Source organism: Arvicanthis niloticus, chromosome 4, assembly GCF_011762505.2.
Source record: "Arvicanthis niloticus isolate mArvNil1 chromosome 4, mArvNil1.pat.X, whole genome shotgun sequence".
Taxonomy (NCBI): Eukaryota; Metazoa; Chordata; class Mammalia; order Rodentia; family Muridae; genus Arvicanthis; species Arvicanthis niloticus.
The window spans coordinates 65,129,801-65,150,204 of NC_047661.1; the positions used below are offsets into that span (position 1 = coordinate 65,129,801).

General features: G+C 46.5%; 2 protein-coding genes across 5 annotated transcripts in view; one reads left to right on the plus strand and one right to left on the minus strand.

The window, feature by feature from the left end:
* The window catches only part of Gatb (glutamyl-tRNA amidotransferase subunit B), a 69,985-nt gene extending 61,728 nt beyond the window's left edge, over nucleotides 1-8,257 (plus strand). The window contains exons 12-13 of the mRNA XM_034500118.2: nucleotides 6,347-6,481; nucleotides 7,828-8,257. Of these exons, the coding sequence (XP_034356009.1) occupies nucleotides 6,347-6,481; nucleotides 7,828-7,956 (264 nt within the window). The 3' untranslated portion in view covers nucleotides 7,957-8,257. The remainder of the gene's footprint in view (nucleotides 1-6,346; nucleotides 6,482-7,827) is intronic.
* A 233-nt stretch (nucleotides 8,258-8,490) lies between these two features.
* Nucleotides 8,491-20,404, minus strand: part of Fhip1a (FHF complex subunit HOOK interacting protein 1A) — a 235,797-nt gene continuing 223,883 nt past the window's right edge. For all 4 annotated transcript variants that reach the window (XM_076932600.1, XM_034499684.2, XM_076932598.1 and 1 more), the window contains 3 exons: nucleotides 20,048-20,226; nucleotides 19,585-19,723; nucleotides 8,491-15,476 (listed from right to left, as the gene is read on the minus strand). In XM_076932600.1, the coding sequence (XP_076788715.1) occupies nucleotides 15,223-15,476; nucleotides 19,585-19,723; nucleotides 20,048-20,226 (572 nt within the window). In that variant the 3' untranslated portion in view covers nucleotides 8,491-15,222. The remainder of the gene's footprint in view (nucleotides 15,477-19,584; nucleotides 19,724-20,047; nucleotides 20,227-20,404) is intronic.

Below are 20,404 nucleotides of genomic sequence, written 5' to 3' on the forward strand. Positions count from 1 at the left end.
GCTTGAGGGCAGAAAAACTATATATACACGTAAAAGCAGATGAATGGTGGCATTTGAAATGAAAGAAGCAAAAGCCTTCCCCTTGTCCTTCCTACCCACCCTGCCCCACAGAAAAATAACCTGACTGCACCAAACAAGGTAGCTCCAGTGGAGGGAAACAGAAAGGCTGGAAGATGCTGACAGCCAGCCTCACCTGCACAGAGACGTTTGATTTTATCAACTTCCGTTCAGCATGTCTAAAGGAGCAGGGTGAATCCTGGCTTCTGTGTGGCCGTGAAATGAAAATGAAAACCTGTTCTGCAAAGTGTTTAGTGTGTGCTTCTGGAGGAATCTCCCTTAAGGATCAGGGCCTTGGCGAGTTTGTCTTGTGTTTTCTATGCTTAGCTCTCTGTTTGTAAGAAAATCATTGCTTTTTCTGAGCAGAAATAATATTGTGTTTATTGATTATAAAGGATTTGATAGCCAATCATGGTGATACAAGCCTGTAATGCCAGTACTCGGACTAAGGCAGAGAGATCCAGAGGTCCAAGTCATCCTGAACTGCATAGTTCATTTCCAGGCTGAGCTAAGAAGACCCTGCTTGTAGCCGACAGACAAAAACCTTCAGTAATACATTAAATATAGATCCTCAAATACTACCCTGAAAAATCATTGTCATTGCTATTGGATGGACATTATTCTGGGACTCCACTCATGTATATGTTCAAGGGATGAGAAAAGGAGGGAGGTGGGGCCAGAGGCAGCCAAACATAAACTCAGAAAGATGGAGACTTCAAAAGGGAGGAGGCAGTGCTGTGGCTTAATTGTCATTACGTGTATAGTTTACTGATTTTTTTTTTTTTACTTACTACCAAGTATTTTTCAATATGCTAATAGACCATTTTTTCAAAATAATCTCTAACCATTTGTATGTCTATGGTATTAGTAATGTCCCCTTTCTCATGGTTGTTTTCTCTGTGTTTGTTTTCTGAGATGGTCTTTCTGTGTAGCTCAGGATGTCAACAGACTTGTTACCCTGTGGTCTCAGCCTTAGGGTGCTGGGATTTACAGCTATATGTCACCCACATGGGTTTTTGATTTTCATATTTTTTTTTCTGTAATTGGATGCTACAGCATTGGATACATACTTATTTTTTGATGATGATGATGAAATGATTCCTTAATGATTATGTTATGACCTTTCCTGTCCTGTTGTAGGATTTTTGTTTAATATATTTTCTTGAAATACCATTTTCCATCCTTTTGTTTTCAGTGTCTACATGATCTTCATTTGTGAAGTGAGTTTAATGTTATCGGCATTTTGTTGAGTCTTAGGTTTTTTAAATTTATTCAGCCAATCTGTATTGTTTGTTTGTTTTTCAAGACAGGGTTTCTCTGTGTACTCTTGGCTGTCCTGTAACTCATGCTGACCCCGAACTCAGAGAGATCCGCCTTCCCCTGCTTCCTGAGTGCTGGAATTAATGATACATACCACCACCTGGCTCAGTCTGTAAACTTTGATTGGAGAATTTAGTTCACTTGCATTCAGTGTTACTGAATGGATGGACTATTGAAGAGTATAGATTTGTTCCTTCCGTTCTGTTGATTTTCTTGCAGATGAATATTCTTTATTTTTCCTTGGTTTCCTTTTCTTGGTTGTATTGGTGTTTGCTTCTTATCTATTTCCCATCTTTTCTAGCTATTCTGCTAATGATAACATGTGATGGTGCCTGTCTTTTACTTCTGGACACAGTTTCCTCACACATCTCTCATAGGGTTGGTTGGTTTTCACTTGTCCTGAGGGGCTTTATTTGTCCTTCGCTCGAAGGACAGCTGTGCTAAGAATAATAATCTTATTTGGATTTTTTTTTTTTTTTTTTTGGTTTTTCGAGACAGGGTTTCTCTGTGTAGCCCTGGCTGTCCTGGAACTCACTCTGTAGATGAGGCTGGCCTTGAACTCAGAAATCCGCCTGCCTCTGTCTCCCAAGTTCTGGGATTAAAGGCGTGTGCCACCACTGCCCGGCTGGATTTTTCTTTTTTAAGGACTTGGTATTTTCCATTCTGCTTCCTCCTGGCCTATAAGGTTTCCATTGAGAAATCTGCTGTAATTCTAACAGGGCTGCTTTTATCTCAGCACTTTCTTGGTCCTGTACACTTGCCAGCGTGATTATAATACTGTGGTGGAGATCCTTTCTGATCATGTGTGTTTAGGAGTATGGCCTCCTGTACCTGCTTTCCTGTGGCTTTCTACCGTTGCTAATCTCAGTGTGCTCCCAGCCTTGGCTTCCCTCCTCAGACCTGCCGTCATACAGACTGTTCATGTTGTCAGGGTTTCCTTGATATTGGATAACCAGTCAGGGCTCATTCCTGCCTCGGCTAATCCCCCTCTTGGCAGTCTTTAATTGCCTGTGGCGTCTGTCTAGGGTGGGCACCTGTGTGATTACCCCTTCCATAATAGCATGTCTTGGTGTTGTAACTGTTGAGGTCTTGTTCATGCGGCCATACTGTTGGAGTTTTATAGGTGAAGTTTCCTCATCATTTCTAGGAGATCCAGTTTCGCAACGCTTTTTAATCTGGCAGTGTTCCCTGAGCCCTGGGTATGGGGTAGTGTTGTAGATGTGTCAGTAGGGGCTGAACATCCCCTAATCAGTTGTGCTTTAATCTTGATCAGCTGTGGTTCTGTCTGCTCCAAAGAGAAGCTTTCTTGATGAGGATTGAGAGCTGCCCTTATCTGTAGGAACATGAATTTAGAATGCAGCTAGGAACTATACTGGTTTAGTTAAGTGCCAACAGTGGGTTCTCCTATGTGATTTCTCACTGTGTACACTATGCTATCCTCAAACTTACAGAGATCCTCCTGCCTCTACCTCCCTAGTGCTAGCTTTATAGGCATCACCACCAGACATGATTTTATTACAGTCATGTTGCTGAATGTGAGGTAGTATCTCACTGGATAGAGATGTGTCTTTCTAACTACTAATTAGGTTAAATATCTTTTTGTATCTTATTTTTATAATTTTTAAATAAAAAGAAAGATGTTTTATAATTAGTTTTAATGCATTAACAGAGGAGTCCAACAATACCTTAGGTTTTAGAAAGTGTGTGGCAGAAAAGAAACTCCTCTTGCCTCTGACAGTGCTGGAAGAGACAGCACGGTTGTTAGATGATCAGGAGGTGACAGAGGAAGTTGACCACATGCCTGACTGCTGGTAAAGACGTGCACAGAACTTCATCCTGTTCCGGGAATGTACTGCGTCCCAGAGACTCCCCCTCTGTGTTATACTTTGTTATTAATCCCTCTCTCCACCTGCCTCTTGCTGACATTGTTGCCAATTAGTTCTGTCCTTTTCCCATGTCACTGCCTCCTCCTGGGTGTCCCAATGGGGCCTTTGAGGCTTATGGCCTTAGCCCCTTAGCACCCTGGGGCCAGGGCGGTAAGAGGTGTCCGCCATGAAGCAGTCCTACTTTTCAGAAATAGAAACCTGAAGATTGTGTGCCATGATGCACAACCTCCTGGCCACTGTAGACAAAAGCTCCCTGTGGTCCTCTTTTAGGAGCCAGGTCTGTGTATTGAAGTGGCAGGTGGCAGTCCTGTCACCTTTCCTCATAAGGACAGGGCCAACTGGGACACATCAGACTCCAGAGCCATCAGATTCACAGCTAACCTGCATTTAGTCTTAGGGGTCCAGGCTACATCCCAACTGCTGCCCAACCTACAGCTCGGGAAATGATGCCGGATGTGTTGCAGCTTCTTTATGAATGTCTAGATGGAAGTAGATGGTCCCATGTCTCCTGAGCATTGTCCACTTATGTCTTCCAGTGGGACCAGGCAGTGGGGTCTGTAAAAATGAAAGTCACATTTAACACAGTCCTAGTGCCATTTAAACTAGCTTCCTCTGTGTGCTCTGCAGTGAGTCTTAGAGAAAACACCAGAGGCTTTTGAAACGTAGGAATGTTACAAGGTACCATGTACTGATACTGCGTCACATGACTGAAGTCTCTCTAGGTGCTTCCATTCTCTGCATACCTCATACTGCCCTGCCCCATCAGGGGCTATGCTGGGTTTGTCCCTTCCACAGAAACAGCCTCTTGGGATAGTTGCCTTTGAGCAAGAGGGGTATCCCTTCTCTGTAGGGACATGGCTCCTTCCCTGACATTTCCCTTGAACAGGCTATTCTGTTCTTCCCTATCCTGATTTAAAAGCCTAGGGTGAGCAATGACAGGTGGGGGTCTGGGAGTTTTCTTGTATAGTTGAGCAGCAGTTAAGGAGAGTATAGATTCAGTTCCTAGGGACACAGGCTATCACTGCCTTGTCTGTGGCTCCTGGCTTGTGTCTGGGTCACTATGTTCCACATCACTGAATGATATGAATGTACAGCCAGCCCTTCTCCAGAGCCATGGCCTCGACATTGAGAAGTGCCTGTGCTAGAGAGCCCTACTTTCCATCCAGGTGATGCGGCCCCAGCACCCACTAGTATTTGACCCTTGGGCCCCAGGCAAGGAGAGACTCCTTCATCAGCCTGTTCAGGGTTTCCTGGGCCTGAGAAGTGGTTCCCTGGCCCATGAGTGATCCAATGACCCCAGGATGGGTTGTGAGGAGCCAGGAGGAGTGCCTCTCTATGTTTGTTAAACAGCTCTGCCTCCTTACCTGGAAGTAGCTGCCCTGCAAGTTCTCTGTGTCAAGGTCCGGCAGGTAATTACCTACAGGCTGTTCTGAGTTGAGCTGGAGGACTGTCTTTTCTGATTTTGGATATCTGAACTAGAAACTTTTAAGGGGTTTATGCAGATGACCCTGAAGGATGGGGGTTAACTTCACTAGGTTATGATAAATAGAGCTGATAAACATTTTTTATTAATGTAAGCAAGTACTTCTATAGTAGGAAGGGCTGGACACACATACCTCTGTTGTTGTCTACCTTAGTTTTTGAGGCAAGGACCCCACTGGATCTGCAGCTTTCTAGTCTGACTAGATTACCTGGCCAGCAACCTGAAGGGATCCTCCTGGTCCCAACTGCCCAATGATGGCACTAACTCAGGTCCCCATAATTGCAGAACAAGCTCTGTACCCCTGTAGTCTTAGCTAAGCAAAATAAACCAGGGATAGAGCAGGAGCTCCTCAAACTTGCCTGTGAGCAGCTTGCGCCCAGATAACCCACACTGAGAGCCTCTCAGGCTCTAATTCACTTGGTGAGGATGCCCATGAACAGACAGAGTCCTTACCATTTTCCGCTCCCTCTCATACCTCTCTCCTGGTCAGGTTTATTTTCTCATGAATAGGTTTGAAGATCTGTGTTCCATATTTTTCCTGAACATCTTATAAATGTTGTTTGAAAGCCTGTGGTTCACATTTCTTGTGTTTTTCCTGGGCCACCAGGACCAGGTGGAGGTGGCTAGAGAGGTGCCCACGAAACACCCACAGAGGGACTCTCCTCAGATGCACCCTGGGCCGGGTGTTATAGGAGTCTGGCCAGCTGAACAGAGGCATGGTCGTGATACATATTCCTGGCTTGTTTTCTGTTCTCATGGGGGACGTAATCCTGCTGATACCCAGAGTATCTCCTTCTCTTCACTTTGGCATGTGCTGGTTACTGAAGAGCAGTCTTTCCTGGAGGGAGGGCCTGCACAGTGACACCATGGAGACGGGAGTGCCCCTGTGTCTTATGGCTGCAGGCTGAGGGAGGAAACCACAGCAGCAAATGCCTTCCACACTGGCCTTATCCCTGATTTTGACTCCTTTGGAGATCTGTTGTTATTATCTAAGTAGAAAAATAAGTATACCATTGACAGAGAATTATTTTAGTCAGATTTGGCTCAGTTCTCCCAATAGGACCGGGGAAGGACGGCCAGAGCCTATGAGCTGTGACTTGGTTTTGGTTTTTCTCTATTTTCTATCTTCATTATGGGGTTACTTTCCTGCCTCTCTCAGCCCTGCTTCCTAGAAGACTTCTCTGGATTGTGCATGCAGTGGTTCCCTCCTGCTGCTTGTGTGGCCTATCCTTTATTAAATGTCACCTCCATTAATTAGTTCAGTGGACTCAAGCTAGATCCATCACCAGCCCTCTGTGAGGAGGAAGGTTGCTTGGCTTGAGTCAGCAAGTGGGGGACACACCTGGCTGACCTAAGTCCTCATCCTCTATATGAGAGGAGCCAGCTAACCTCAGGAGGAGATTTGATTTGCTGAAGGGAGGTGGTCCTAGCCCTCTGGGAAGGTTATAGGAGGGATGGTGGCTTCTCCCTGGGCCAGGCCATGCATTTGAGTGCTAATTGGATCTGCAGCTCCCTTCCCTGCCCTCCACATCACCACAGAGGCACAAGGAGGTGGCAGAAACATCAGGTCTTCACACTCCTCTCTCCCTCTCTTCTGCAGGTGTTTGAGGAGCTGTGGAAAGGGGAGGGGAAGACCGCAGCGCAGATCGTGTCAGAGCAGCAGCTGGAGCTGATGCAGGATGTAGAGGCCCTGGAAGAGCTCTGCCAGGCCACCATAGATGGACACCCCCAAGTGGTGACTATCTCCAATAGGATCAAGTTCTTCGTGTGCAACAGGAATGAGGGCCAGCTTGATACCTGTCCACAGTTTGTGCTGTAGCCACAGACCCTTCCTCAGGAGGGCTGCCCAGCCCTATCAATCCCTACTTATGTGTCAGTAGTTAAATGTCCAGGATATTAACCACTAACATGAAAATCGCAGCTGCATGGTCCTGTGAGAAGGGTCTTTGCTAGTGCTTGCTCTCTGTGGAGTCAGTTTAAAGGGGTGTGGTCAAGTATCCAAGCTCAAGTTTTAACTTGAGGGTCTGTCACTGGCTGTCTCCCGGAGTTGCCATTTACATTCTTTGTGGCCACTTCTCCTTCAGCTGTGAGGAAGGAAAGGACTGGAAGTGCTTCAGTTTTATGGCTTTTGAGAGGAGGGAAAAATGCAGAGAAGAAAATGATCTGTAAATTACAGAGAAAATCCTTTGACAGAAATGTGGCTGAAAACCAAGTCATTTTGTGTTCTTAGCATAGCACAAGATAGAAAAACCATGCCAAGTTGCAGGGCTCCTTCCTCCCAGCCACCCTAGGTCTAATCATATTGTCTAGAGAGATATTCTTCAGTGGAGAAAAAATTGCTAGTATCTCTTTGAGAACAGTGCACACCCACCCATCAGTGTGCAGGGACACTGAGGCTCTGTGAAGAGCCCTTGATAAGAATAATGAGCCTACAGCATCCCAGCAGTCCCCATCTTCTTGTCCCATCTGCCCTGACTGATAAGAACACACTTGGTTTCAGAGTCGTCCTGTGGCACTCAAGCACACTCAGTGCCAATCAGCACACTTGCAGAGGAGGCCAGCACCTGTCATTTGATGGTGCTCAGCCCCTCCTTCCTGCCGTTACCACCCCTACCTGCTCAGCCCTCACTGAGGGAGTGACCATCCTAAAAGGTTTGTTTTCTAAGGAGCAGTTCTAGTTGGCAGGGAGCAAGGCTGTCTGTCAAACAGCACTGGAGAGTTTGAGAGGCACCCCTGCCTGGTTCAATGGGATGTTTAGAATCACAGATGATCCCCTGTGACTGCTGCTTTGCGGACCCAGAGGAAAGTGTTCTGGTTTCAGCATACCAGTGTTGCCAGCTGTCAGTGTCACTTGTAACCCATCACTGTCCCCTTGCTCATTTTAATCAGAAGGCAGAGAAGCCAAATCCCCTTTGACAGGAACCTAGAAACCTCTCAAAAGTTAATCCCCTCCTCTTTCCCTCATTTTACAGCTTTCATGAAAGGAAGACAGAACTTGAATTTAATTTGCAGTCAGTGGAAACCTTTAGGATTCTTGGTGGGAGTTTCTTCATTTTCACCTCCTAACTTCTGTCTTTACAGGTGATGGATGTGAAGAAAAGAAACCCCAAAGCTATAAATAAGCTGATTGGCTTGGTCCGGAAAGCGAGCCTAAGCAGAGCAGACCCGACTCTGATAAAGGAAATATTGGAGAGGAAGCTGTCATTGTGAGACGTGTGGGGTCCCTCTGCCGGAGAGGACAGTGTGGCTCTGGGAAGAGGGGCCTGAGAGGGCTGCCATTCATGTGCTGTACACATTGTATCTCTTAGTCCCTAGCCAAGCTACACCTCCTAGGAGGCAATATTTTACAAGTGTGTATCCTCTGAGACTCTTATGACCTGAGAGGCAGCCATCATGGAAGACCAGCAGGCAGAGCGCCGGCCTCACTGTCTGGAAACGGCTCCATTATGGTGGCAGCAGTGACTAAAGAAATCATAATTCTATACAGAATAAAGCTCATGTCTCCACCTCACATGCCATGGATGTTCCCTAGAGCCAAGCAGTGCTCCCTATCCTACAGGCCGACGATCAAGAGCATGGCAGCATGTGCAGTGTATTCAGACCTAAGCATGGCTGGTGACGACTAAAACAAAAGGACTGAACATGTTGTTCAAGCAAGGGTGGGCAGGACAGGGCTGGCACGTGCCTGCTGAGTGTGGGCACTACCACCTGCTCAGCTCCCAGTGAATTAAAGTGACACACAAGTTCTCAGATAAATTTAATGAGTAAAATATATACTGAAATAGCACATAAAAATTAACTTCCACTTAAGAGATCATATAGTTTACACCCCTCCCACACACAATGTTTAGGCAAAAAAAAGAAAGAAAGGAAGGAAGGAAGGAAGGAAAGAAAAGAAGAAGAAAAGCTGAAGCATTAAGTTGTTTTACTTGGGAAGAATAAGATTATAATCTAATAAATCAGAATGTTGACTTTTGACCTTTAACTGTCTTATGGTACAGAATGGTGATGAAGGCCAGCTACCTCTGTCCTCAATCCTGGGATAGTATGTTCCCCCTTGTTTCTTACATGTCTGGTACCTCATACAAACCACACTCTAATGACTAGTTTTGAAATGTTTTTTTTTTTTGTTTGTTTGTTTGTTTGTTTGTTTTAGAAGTTTGTCAAACTGACAGTGAGGGGGAACTCTTAGAGGTCCTCATCTTAGAGCAGATTCTCAGGCCTGGTAAGAACACTGCTGGGCACCATCATTCCAGGGCAACTGATGAATGGGAGGAAAGTGACACACCCATCAGCAGAAGATGCCTCCCAGCGTTGTTAAGCAGGAGTGAAGGAAAGCAACCTTGCCCAGCCAAAAGCTGAGATAGAGTGGACATCAGTTCTGCGGTCTGTTTCAGATAAGCAGGAGGAGGTGACATTAGAATGTCACCCCACTCAGGAAGCCACAGACCACATGTGTTGCCCTGATGAGACTGGCTGTTCAAGTGTTTCTCACTGGCCTCCCTATGAGGGAGAAGAGGGAGGGAGACCTACTGCTCTCCAAGCCTGAACTCCAATGGCCAGAGTGCTCAGATTCTAGTCTGACAAGGCCTGTATCCCAGAGAACAGAAAGGTTCAGTTTTATTTTATAACCTCCATTTTTACCAAAAAATGGTTCATCTGACTTGGTCATCAAGCATTGCAAAAAGCGCTGACAAAGCTAATGACCTGGGCTCACCCCAATGGGTAGTGCAGCTCAGAGGAAGCAATTTCCAAAACCTATTTTACCAATTGGAAAACACATATGGAGTGAATATTCCCAGAGGACATGCCATCAGCACACAGTCTTTACAAGGCTCCTCCCAGCTAGCTCTGACAACTGCCTCGTTCTCTTGGTCATCTTGAGACCCTAAGGCAGGCTTTGAGAGCTCATAACCACAGCTACTAGGGAAATAGGCAAACCCAGCTCTGAATGAATGAGCATGACTAAATGTATTTGAAAGATGTGTTTACATAGCACTTTAAAAGATGCACAAAGTATGGCTCTGCTGGTACATGGGCCCAGAGACAGAGGACTTTCCAGTCTTGCAGGAACATGAATGTGCTCTGGGTTGTTTGTACCGGTTAGGAAAAGTCTCATTAGGATGTATGAGTTGGCACCATAATTGAAGCCACTGCCATCTGTCAGTGGAATCCACACACCTGTAGCCAGATAGGGAACTTGGAAGCGATGGCTGGCAGCAAAAAGTGCTACAAACTGTTGATTTCTCAGTCCCCCAGAGCCAGCTCGTCCTGCTCAGGACCAAACTATACACGGATGCTTCGTGGCTGGTTGAGGGTCCAGGTGGAAGCTAACACAGAATACAAGTTAAACTAACCCAAGGAGCAAAGGAGGACTGCTAATTACCAAGACTTTAAATTCTGGGTCATCTCTATCCAAAAAGCCAGCTTTTTGTACCTGTGAGGTTCATGCATGAGTGGAACTTTTGCTCATTTCTCTCAAGGCACAGATAGAAAAACTATCAGTGTTCTTCTGAGCTAAGTTCCACACCACCATCCCCCTTGACCTAATTAATGGTAATCTGAGAATATGCCATGACAGGTTTGCACTTCTTCAAGTTAACCATTTCAGTATTATAGCCTATGGCATGGCCTACAGTTTATATTGTATCTTTCACTTAGATTGAATTTAGTTATTTCAAGGACTCTAAAGAGGAAGGAAGGAGAAGCACTCCACCTAGGCCATGTAATTCGCCCATTACCAGAAGGAGTGTGGCTGAGGCCACAGGACTGCCTAGGCAGGTTCTAGACAGATACACCTGGGAACTGCTTTGCTGGGAGCTGGCCTGTAGGCAGTGAGGTAGAAGGCTCCTGCTCTATGGCCTCTTCACTGGCTCCCCAGGTCATGGCTAGGCAGAAGTCTTGTAAGCAAGATGATCAGCATCAGATCCCTTCTGTAAAATGTCTGTAGGGACAAAAGTGGTCTAGCTTTTGGTGGTCCTTGTCCCAGTAAAATGTCACTAAGGAGGACAGACTTGTGCAGCCTCAGCTCAGTGAAATTTATAATCTGGCCTGAGTACTTCCGTCATCTGTTCAGGTCCTGAAGTGATAGGGCTCATTTAAACTTCATAAAAGAGCCCTGCAATGAACACCGAGTACACAGGGACAGAATCCTATGGCCATGCTTGTGTGGAAAACAGGAACCTGGGTTAACTCACACCTTCAAAGACAAGAACCAAGAACACAATTTCTTGTGACTAGTTCAAGCTAAGAGTTCTGAGAGCAAGAATCCACAGATACCTACCCACTGTGCCTTCCTCAGCCTCCCCGATGGTCCTTGTCCCTAAAGAACCTCATAGAAAATCTCTTGTGAAAGCCCTGTCTATGGAGTTAATGAGCTGCCGAGATAATCTGTCCTCCAAAACAAGTGCTGGACTAATAAATGCCTGGATGGAAAAGGGATTTGCTGATGCACAGAATGGTCCCAGAAGCTATTCTGAGTCCTCTAAGAGCTTTTTGTGAGGCATTGGGTTTATGATGGTCATCCTAAAAGAAGAAAAAGCCAATTGTGTTCTCTTATAATGTCTCCTCCCTTGAAAGACTTAAGGGTGGACTACTCACTCTTGACAAGTTGCTCTAAGCTGAGACATGATGGGGAATTAGTGTCATATGATGCACAGACTGGTGGCTGACTCGGAAAGGGGCTAAGATATCTCCCTAATGGTTTAAAGCTGTTGTGGCCTCAGCTGCCCGAGGAGCCACTGCCTCAGGAAAAGCTAACTGCAGAGATGATTTGAGGTTTGTAGCAAGCTGTACATTAGGCTGTCCCAGGCCAATGACTTGAAGTGGCATGTGCAATAATAGCTGTCCTGCAAGAAAGCATTTCATAAAGATGGCAAGCTTGACAGCCATTCCTGCAAACACACAGCTGCTGATTAGCAGTTGAACTAGACTGCCCTTAAATGAGAATTGGAACATAGTCATATTTAACATCATGTCTGTGACATGCCCCACCATGCTGGACAGACTTCCCTACTGAGAGCACCCTGGGATACACTGATCCAAAATGGGTAGCCACATCACAGCTTTAGACCTGTAAATGGTGCTGAAAGCAAACCCACATGACTACTACAGAGATGCAAACAACTGCTGGCCCTGAGAATCGCTGGCTGCCCAAACTAGAGCAGCCCAAACCCTCACAGATTCAGTCTCTAGATTCTATTTACAGGAGGATGCTTTGCTGACAACAACCCACCTCAGGATGTCTTAATGGGAAAATAATCAACAGCTACATCTAAGCTAAATAAAAAGCCACCTGCTAAGGACAGCTCATTGCTAGCAAGGACCTGCAGAGCACTGAATGTATTTACCCCTGCCACACAACAGACTCCAACTCTACTCAGCTTCTAACTTTCCACATAACACTGAACCAAATGGGGACCATGTCACAATGGCTCTGCCAGAGAAAGAAAGGGTTTAATAATAAAACCATATTTAATTGTTCTTGCAACTGTACTTCTGATCTGGAAGACTGTATTTCATCCCATGATAGTGTGTCTTAGGCTGAAACTACACTGGATTTTCTTCGTTAAAATTTTTACATTTACCTGGCAATTTTCAAAATCAATTTTAACTATCCCTGTGCGCTCATGTATTTTGAACCATAAAACTCACCCAGTCTAGACCTTTAAAGCAGACCCTGAATTATGGATCCAAGTTAATGATGTGATGTTCCAGGAACCCTCCACTCCCTGTCCCTGCTGAGGCCTGTCAGGCTAGACATAGTGACGCCAATCCAGGATCTGTGCCAGGATCTGTATCTACTGTTAAATCCTCAAGCATGGCCGCTGGCATGACACCTGTCACGGGGTGGAGGACAGAGTCCCTGAGCATGTTTTAAACATGTCAAATCTCTCCAAACATATTCTCTGTCTCTCTCTCTCTCTCTCTCTCTCTCTCTCTCTCTCTATATATATATATATATATATATATATATATATATATATATATATGTTTTAACCTGTAAATTTCAGGACTAAAGTGACCTACCTCATGACATTTATGTTCCTACAAAGGACTGCCATCAACTGTCTGCCTAGAGCAGTGTTCACTCTTCATATCAGGACTTGCCCTTCTCCTTTCTGTAGCTCAGATCTGCTCTTGGCGTGTTCACATCATTCCTGTATACTTAGCTCAACTGTCTGGGCCCTGAGGTACGCCATGCTCTATTGCCAGCTGACTTCTGTTTTGTAAAGCTCTGAACACAGCTCTCTGAGGGAAGATAATCAGGACTCAGGAACAAATGGCAGGGAGTCAGAGAAAAAATGCTATCAACATCCCATCCTAGTTAGTCTGATCCTAACCCTTCACCTGAGACCTGTCAGCCATCCTTGCCCTCTTTTAACCTAAGTCTGCATCAGGACTTTGGGGTGGGGGGTGGGGGTCACTCTTTCCCAATATGCACCTCCCACAAAGGGGATTCTGGGGTGTATAATAAATATGTGGAATGGGTATGGAATATAGCTAAGTAGCAGCATGCGTACTTAGCATATAAAAACGGGAGGGAGATGTGCACTTGAGAAGAATCAATACCAACACCAGAAAATGGAGATGAGCATAAAACCGCAAAGCTAGATAGAGAATGCCATTTGCAAGTATGGCTTCAGCATTCAATGATTTGGCAAGCACAAATAACCAGACAAAGCAGGTTTGAAGGAGAAACAGTTCCTTTAGCTGCTCCTCTCTTACTAGCTGAAGCTACTATCTTCTAATGGAGATTCATGGGGCACACATCAGGAAGGCAAGAGAAAGCCAGTTTACTGTGCCTCCCACATGGAGCTGAAGTACCATGGCTGGACAAACTGGTTTTCTAAACACTTGTAAAATCAGCAATGTTCCATGAACAGGTAAGTGGGCTTCCTGTTGAGGCTATGATACACTGTCACCCAGCCTAGGCCAGATCTCCTTGGGAATTCACTCATGGGCTAGCTTCCCAGCTCTCTCGATCTAAAGCTACTTCAGGATCCTGTGAAGGTATGCAGTGCCTCAGCACTGATTCCTTTCCCCATTGCTCTCCTGTACCAGAAACCTGACTGACAAACTAATCTTCCTGAGACACAACCGATGGGACTGGCATCACCCTTGGGGCTCAGCACAGAAGCCCACAAAGAACAGAGAAAGCTAGGCATTGCATCCTTCCACTGGGGAAGCTCCACCACTTCACTTCAGAGTTGGGTCCAGAACATAAGGTGACTTTAATATTCATAAATACAAGTTGTGGTCTTGGTGTGTGTGTGTGCGCGCGTGCGTGCGTGTGTGTATGTGTTTCCTCCCTGCTTGGTAGTTATTTTTATAGGGCTATGACTAAAGTATAACCATGCTTCTGGCAGCAGGCTGGCAAGCAGCCAGAGACTCCAGTACATTCCCGACTGGGGCATCCTCCACCGCTGGACACTTGGCATGCAGCATGGCCATGAGGAGGGAGTCGCCAGCAGGCACCTGGCTTCACAAGCTCCCTGTGACCTGTATGCATTTCTGTCCCAGCTGTCAACATGGGCTGAGTAGTGCTCATTTCGCCACAAGTGCAGCATATTAGTAAAATAAGAACCAGGGGTTTTCCAGCTATAGTTACCATAATTTTATCTTTTGCACCCATTCCAAGCTCTGCACCCCCCAAGCAAAAAAAAATCCTCTATACGTCACAAGTTAACATTTGTTTTTATAAAACACTTAGTATTTTTTTTTAACGTAAGTCTATGAACCACACTTTTTTCATCTGATCAAATGCCTACCATCCAGCGTTTGCATAGGTGCACTTCCTTTTGTGCAGATCTTACTGAATTAAGGCTGTCTTGTGTTTTGGTTGTGCTCCCGTGATTAGAGCAGCTCTCAAGCAATGAGAAAAAAGTTCTGCATTCCAGATTCTCTGAATTTTTGGGCAGACAGCTGGGGCTTGGGGATTTTCCCACAACATAAGGCAATACGTGTGGAGAGATTGCAAGTCCTAGAAGTAAAATTCAGATCAGCCAATGATGTGTCCTGTCTGTCAGAAGGAGCTTCACATTCTTACATTCACCTCGAGAAGAGGCGCCCAGCATAGGCGTGCCACTCTGGAGGAGCTCCCATGAGACTGCCAAGGAGCCGCCCCCACCTGGTAACCAGAGATCACAGAACCGCAGTGCGTGCTCCATGGCATCCGAGCTACCAGATGAATGTCTCCTCCACTCCAAGGCTTGGGAGAACAACCGTGAACCATGTGAAGAGGAGAAACAGCAGGAGGAACCTGCCAAGGAGACAGCCAGCTCACAAGACTTACATTCTGTATAACAAGGGGAGACCCGGCTAGAGACAGGAGGTGCACCAAAACCCTCCTATAAATCAAGTATTGTCAGGAAGTATCAAAGTAGACAGTTTTGATAAGCAGCTTTGCGTTTAACATTCAGTCAAGTACTATAACCTTATAAAACCAAATCTCTATGAAAATAGTAGTATAAAAAGCTAACAGCAAGAGTCTTCGAAGTCCCCTAGGATCTTGTAACACAGAATGGAGTGTTCTTGGGCCAAGGCTGCAAGCTCCTTCAGGAACTCTGGGAAGAGAGCAGCAGCCAGCATGGTGTTCTTCACTGGCAGAGGCAGGTTTGGGGGTGCCCTGGTCACCTTGGCTCTGTTGCCCAGGAAGGGCTGAAGCACACGTGGAGGGCCATCCATAAAGGTCTTGTCACTTTCTGGCCTGGAGATCTCCTGAATGGGATCTGAAAACAGAAAGAAACAGTGGTGGGACTCTTAAATGACAAGTGTATGTATGAGGGGTGAGTGGATTCGTGGAGGGAATAGTCCTGGGTGCAGTTCCTTGCCTCACTAGATCCTGAAGACAGCCCTAGTGTTCTCCATGACAGGCTTGCACAGTTTGTCACAGCTAGCACTCAGCTTGCAATACAGGACTGTCTACCTAAAATCACATACAGGAGACCTTATGCATGAGATGTGGCAATAATACTGGTTTGGCTAGAAATTCCCAACTAGACACTGTGCTGGCACCCTGAAGTCCTGGTTATCTGGGAGGCCAGGGAAGAAGGGTCATGTGAGCTCAGTAATTCAAGATTAGCCTAGGCAACAGAGCAATTTCCTGACTGGGATAGATGGATGGATGGATGGATGGATGGATGGATGGATGGATGGATGGATGGATGGATGGATAAATGGATGGATAAATGGATGGATAAATGGATGGATGGACAGACAGACAGTAGGCAGGCAGGCTGACTTCCAATAGCTCCTGCTACCACTTGTCAGTTGAGTGGAGACTGGGGTCATGGGAAATCTACCAAGGACACCTGTGGCCTCTCTGCTCTCCTGACACCCAGTACTGAGCCAACTACTCTACTCCTGCCAGGGCGGCACTGGTCACCAGGTGCAGCTCCTTAAACTCTTGTGTTCTGCAGCTGCTGCCATGACCTCAGCTTCCCAGAAACCCCAGCCCATTCTGTCTGGTTCCTCCAGCCTCCAGAACACAAGAAAAATAAGAGATCCCCCTAGATCACCAGAGATAATGGTGAGGACCCAAGAATTTCACACAGCCATTAGGATCTAATGGCAACAAAGGGCGTGGACAGCCAGCACTTAGAGAAGGCTCCAGAGGCCTGTGTCTGTTTCAGTGATGTAAATCTAAGATGTCAGGAGCTCAGCTTCCAACACATCCAGCTGATTTGCATTTTTATACCAAATCTGTTCTCCTAATTAAAATGGTTCAATCTCCTGACTGATTCCTGAGCTCTCCGGTCCTCATATTTGTAGTTCTTTATGCCACCTCTGCCCCTCCCCAAATGATCCCATCACTCCTTCTAAATCACAGTATCCTAGCTCCTCATTATTCTGGCTGCTTTTTAGAATTCAGCCCCATTTTTCAGCACTTTTCTGAGTGTTGCTTAACGACAGCACTAAAAATTCTTGACATTTATAGTACTTTCTACATCTCACTACTATAGTCTTTAGTGTTAAAAAAAAAAAATCCTCCACTTTGCTGCTTTAAATATCCTTTTGGATTAAAGTATACCACAGTTCGTGTCACAGAAAACCAGAAAAGTTGTTGAGAATCTGTCTCCTACTACCTTTTATCAGAAATGCCTCACATGCCCTGGCAGGGGTATTAACAATGCAGACAATGTTGAGGTCCAAGGTCAGCCTTGGTGACCCATGCACACTGGCCCTCAGGCACATTGGCTCTCCCACGGACGTCAAAGCTCACTGAGGAAGCTGGCCTGGATCCCACTGAGGATCAGAACACTCACTCGGACCAGAGTCTATGCTGTCCTCACCCTCTGGAGCTCCATCCCCACATTTCCATCCACCCACATCTTACTGAGCTTCAGAGGCCTTGGGACTATAGCTAAGAGCACAGATTCTGTCGCCTACCAGCTGGGGTACTCCAGGCAAGTGGCTTCACCTCTCTGTGCTCTCACTTCCTCTGACTGTAGGTAGCTCATTGCTATAACAATCAAATGAGTCACTAGGTATCAAGTACACAGGGGCCACTAGACTGCATGTGGTGCACTTCAGCTGCCACTACCTTCCCTCAAGCCCCTCCCTGCCCTGGTCCCACTCACTGGAGGCTGGCCCAGGGTTTCAGCCAAGCTTTGCTTTTTTTTTTTTTTTTTTTTTTGCTTGTGCTGTACTTCAGTCTCTTCAAGGGCCAAGCCCCCTGAGAGTGTGTCTCACAGCCTCTGGCCAGTGTATCTAGGGAGGCTACAACACTTTGTAGACTGCATGACTGAGGAAATGACCCACAGTCCTCCACGCTCCTGCTTCTCCTTAGAGCTGCCTCTCATGCCTAACTTCCAGCTTTCCATTTCAAACACACCCCTCCTCTCTAAACCATGCCTTTTGTGAGTTTTTTTTTTTTAATCTAGCATAACTTGTAAATTAGAAATGTCACTGCTGTTTGTCTGCCCAGCTAGAATCCACAAATCTTTGTTCGTGAGACAGAAAAGCAGCAAAGGGGTCTGAAAACTTACAGGGACATCCTTCAGGCAGTCCCAGCAGTCCCTGGGGTAGACCCGAGCTGGCTTTCCACCAGGAGATGGCCTTTCAGTGTGTCACAAGTAAGCAGATTTGAGTGATTACCCTGACCTGGATCACCAGCTCTGTTTCCTTCACTGTAAAATGGGTTAACATCTAGCCACCTTCTAGAATTGGAACTCTAGTTAAAGGACTCTTTAAATGTAAGTTGGGGCACGGCACTATTATTGTGTAGTTTTAATGTATTTGAGTAGGATTTCTTTTCTGCTCTTCTTCCTCCTCTTCTTCCTCTTCTTCTTCCTCCTCCTTTGCCTCTTCCTCTTCCTTCTTTCTCTTTCTTTCTGCTGAAAAAAGTAACTAAACCTCAGGAGCCAATGATCTGGTCCACTCAGCCATCACAGAAACTCCTCCATTCTCTGTTGTAGAGCAGTGGTGTTTTAACTGGTCCCTGAGGAGGCTGGCTTTTCTGAGGGGACACCAGGAAGTGAAGAATGCAGAAGCTGAATGGAGGAGCAGCTCTGGCTGCAGACAGCTGAGTTATAAAAAGGGTCCAAGCATACACAGCACCCAAAGGGGAAGCTAGGGAGAACAAAGTGCGAATCAACATCAGGACCAGGGCTGGCTTCTGAAATGGTGCCTGGGCCTGAAAAGCTGCTGCAGACAGTGTCAGAGACTAACTCAGAGGACTTCAGAAGCTGGGCAGGACAAATGTCCCACTCATCTCCAGGCAGCAGGGCTGGGCAAAGGACACAGTCTAGACTCTGGAGACCCACCTTCCCACCCAGTGCAGATATCTTGCCAAGTAGTAGAGCCTGTGCTTAATTAATATGCAGCAGGCCCTGAGTTCATCCCTAGCCACACCTCCAAAACCAGGAACATAAGACCCAATGAAGCAAAGGGACCAGGGTAAAATAGCGGACACTAGAGACAGGAGACAGGAGCCACATGTAGTTCTGGGCTCTTCTGAGCTTCTTATAAAGGTATAACTCTTTCTCAGAGTCATGCTTCTGCCTCTCATTCCCAGTCTCGTTTCTGGTCACTTGGCTTAGCTCTGAGGCCCCAGTCTCCCCACTGCTCAGCTGCCTCTAGGAAGCTTTGTTCCACACCTGGACAGCTGTGGTGAGGGAGGCCAGAACAATACTGGACATTGGCTTGTTTGTGCTCACCAGGGCCTGGGTCACAGCTCAGAAGACAATGGCCATCAGATTTGTCTTAGCAGAAGCAAGGCCAAGCAACAGTACTCCCCAGGCCTCAGACTATTCTCAGCTATCCCCTGTCACACCTCCCTGCCACCCATCCTCTCTCTGTCCTGCCATGACCCACCTAACACCTCCCCTTTGCTGAGTGACGCAGGAATTGCAGAGGGTAAACTGCACTTCTCATCTGAACAAACAGTGTCCACCTCCTAGAGTCCTGAAACACATTTATCTTTTGGTACAAAATGCTCTAAAACTGTAATAAAGAGAACAGATGCCATCTGCAGGGCAGGGATGGCCAAAAGATGGCTCTAGGAGTGCACATGGTGCCTCCCTGTAGTCTACGGGTGCTGCGGTGATTTATTGGAGTTTGACAGCATCTCACGCCAGCTCCTTCCTTGAATCTCCTCAGCTAGGAAAATGGATGGCCAGCCAGATCCTCCATGGAGGGTTAAGGCCAGTGCAGGCCTGGGAGCCCTTCCTCTTAGATTTAAGAACACTAGGAAGAGGCTGTTCTAGGATGGACACAAACAAAAATATTCTTTGGTGCTTATAGGTTCCAGATGCCAAGAACACCTGCAAACAAAATGGGGGCAGGGGAGGGACTGGGTACAGGCTAAGACAGGCACAGTGGAGAAAGCTGGCTGACCTTTGGTGAGTGCCGCAGGGGTCGTGTCAGACATGTCCACCCGGAAGAGCAGGTACTGCTGAGCTTGGATGAGGAGGCCTGGGAAGTCTCTCTCCACAGAAGCAAACTGCTCGATCTTGTTTTTCACAGATGCAAGGACCTGTCAGAAAACACATTAATGATGCTATTACTCCCCAGCCTGACTCCGCTCTTAGTCACCAACACATCTTTTGGGTCCATCCCTCATTACAGGGACTGTTATGGTATGGGACATGTGTTCATTTTTAACTGCCTGTGTTCCTGATAAGGAATCCTCAAAACATCAAACCACATGAAGCCCTGCAGTCTGTCTAGAATAGTCTATACAACCAGCCTACTGGGACAGGGAAGGGAAACAAGTGAATTGGGACATGGAGATTTTGAAAACCAACAAGGTCATGAGAGAAAGGGAAGGACAGAAGGAGTGGGCGTAGCTGTAACGTGCCTGGTAGAGAGAGCGGACGCTAGGCTGGAAGACCATGTTGGTGTTGAGGAGGAAGGAGCGCAGGAGCGGCTGCGGGTAGCTGGCCAGCTGGGTGATGATGCCGATGAGAAGCAGGTTGACGTGCAGAGAGTTCTCCAGCATGTTCTCCAGCTTTGACAGGACCACGCTGATGAACGGACCTGCAGGGAGGACAGTGTCAGGGGAGTCACCGGGGCCACAGCCAGGGTGTAAACACAGAGGACACGTGTCTGCTCCTCCACGTAAACATGCTGACATCCTGACCCCACAGCCACCTGCAGTACCTTGGAAGCTATGAAGAACTTTGAAAAGCTCAGACAACAAACAATTTTCAAAGAT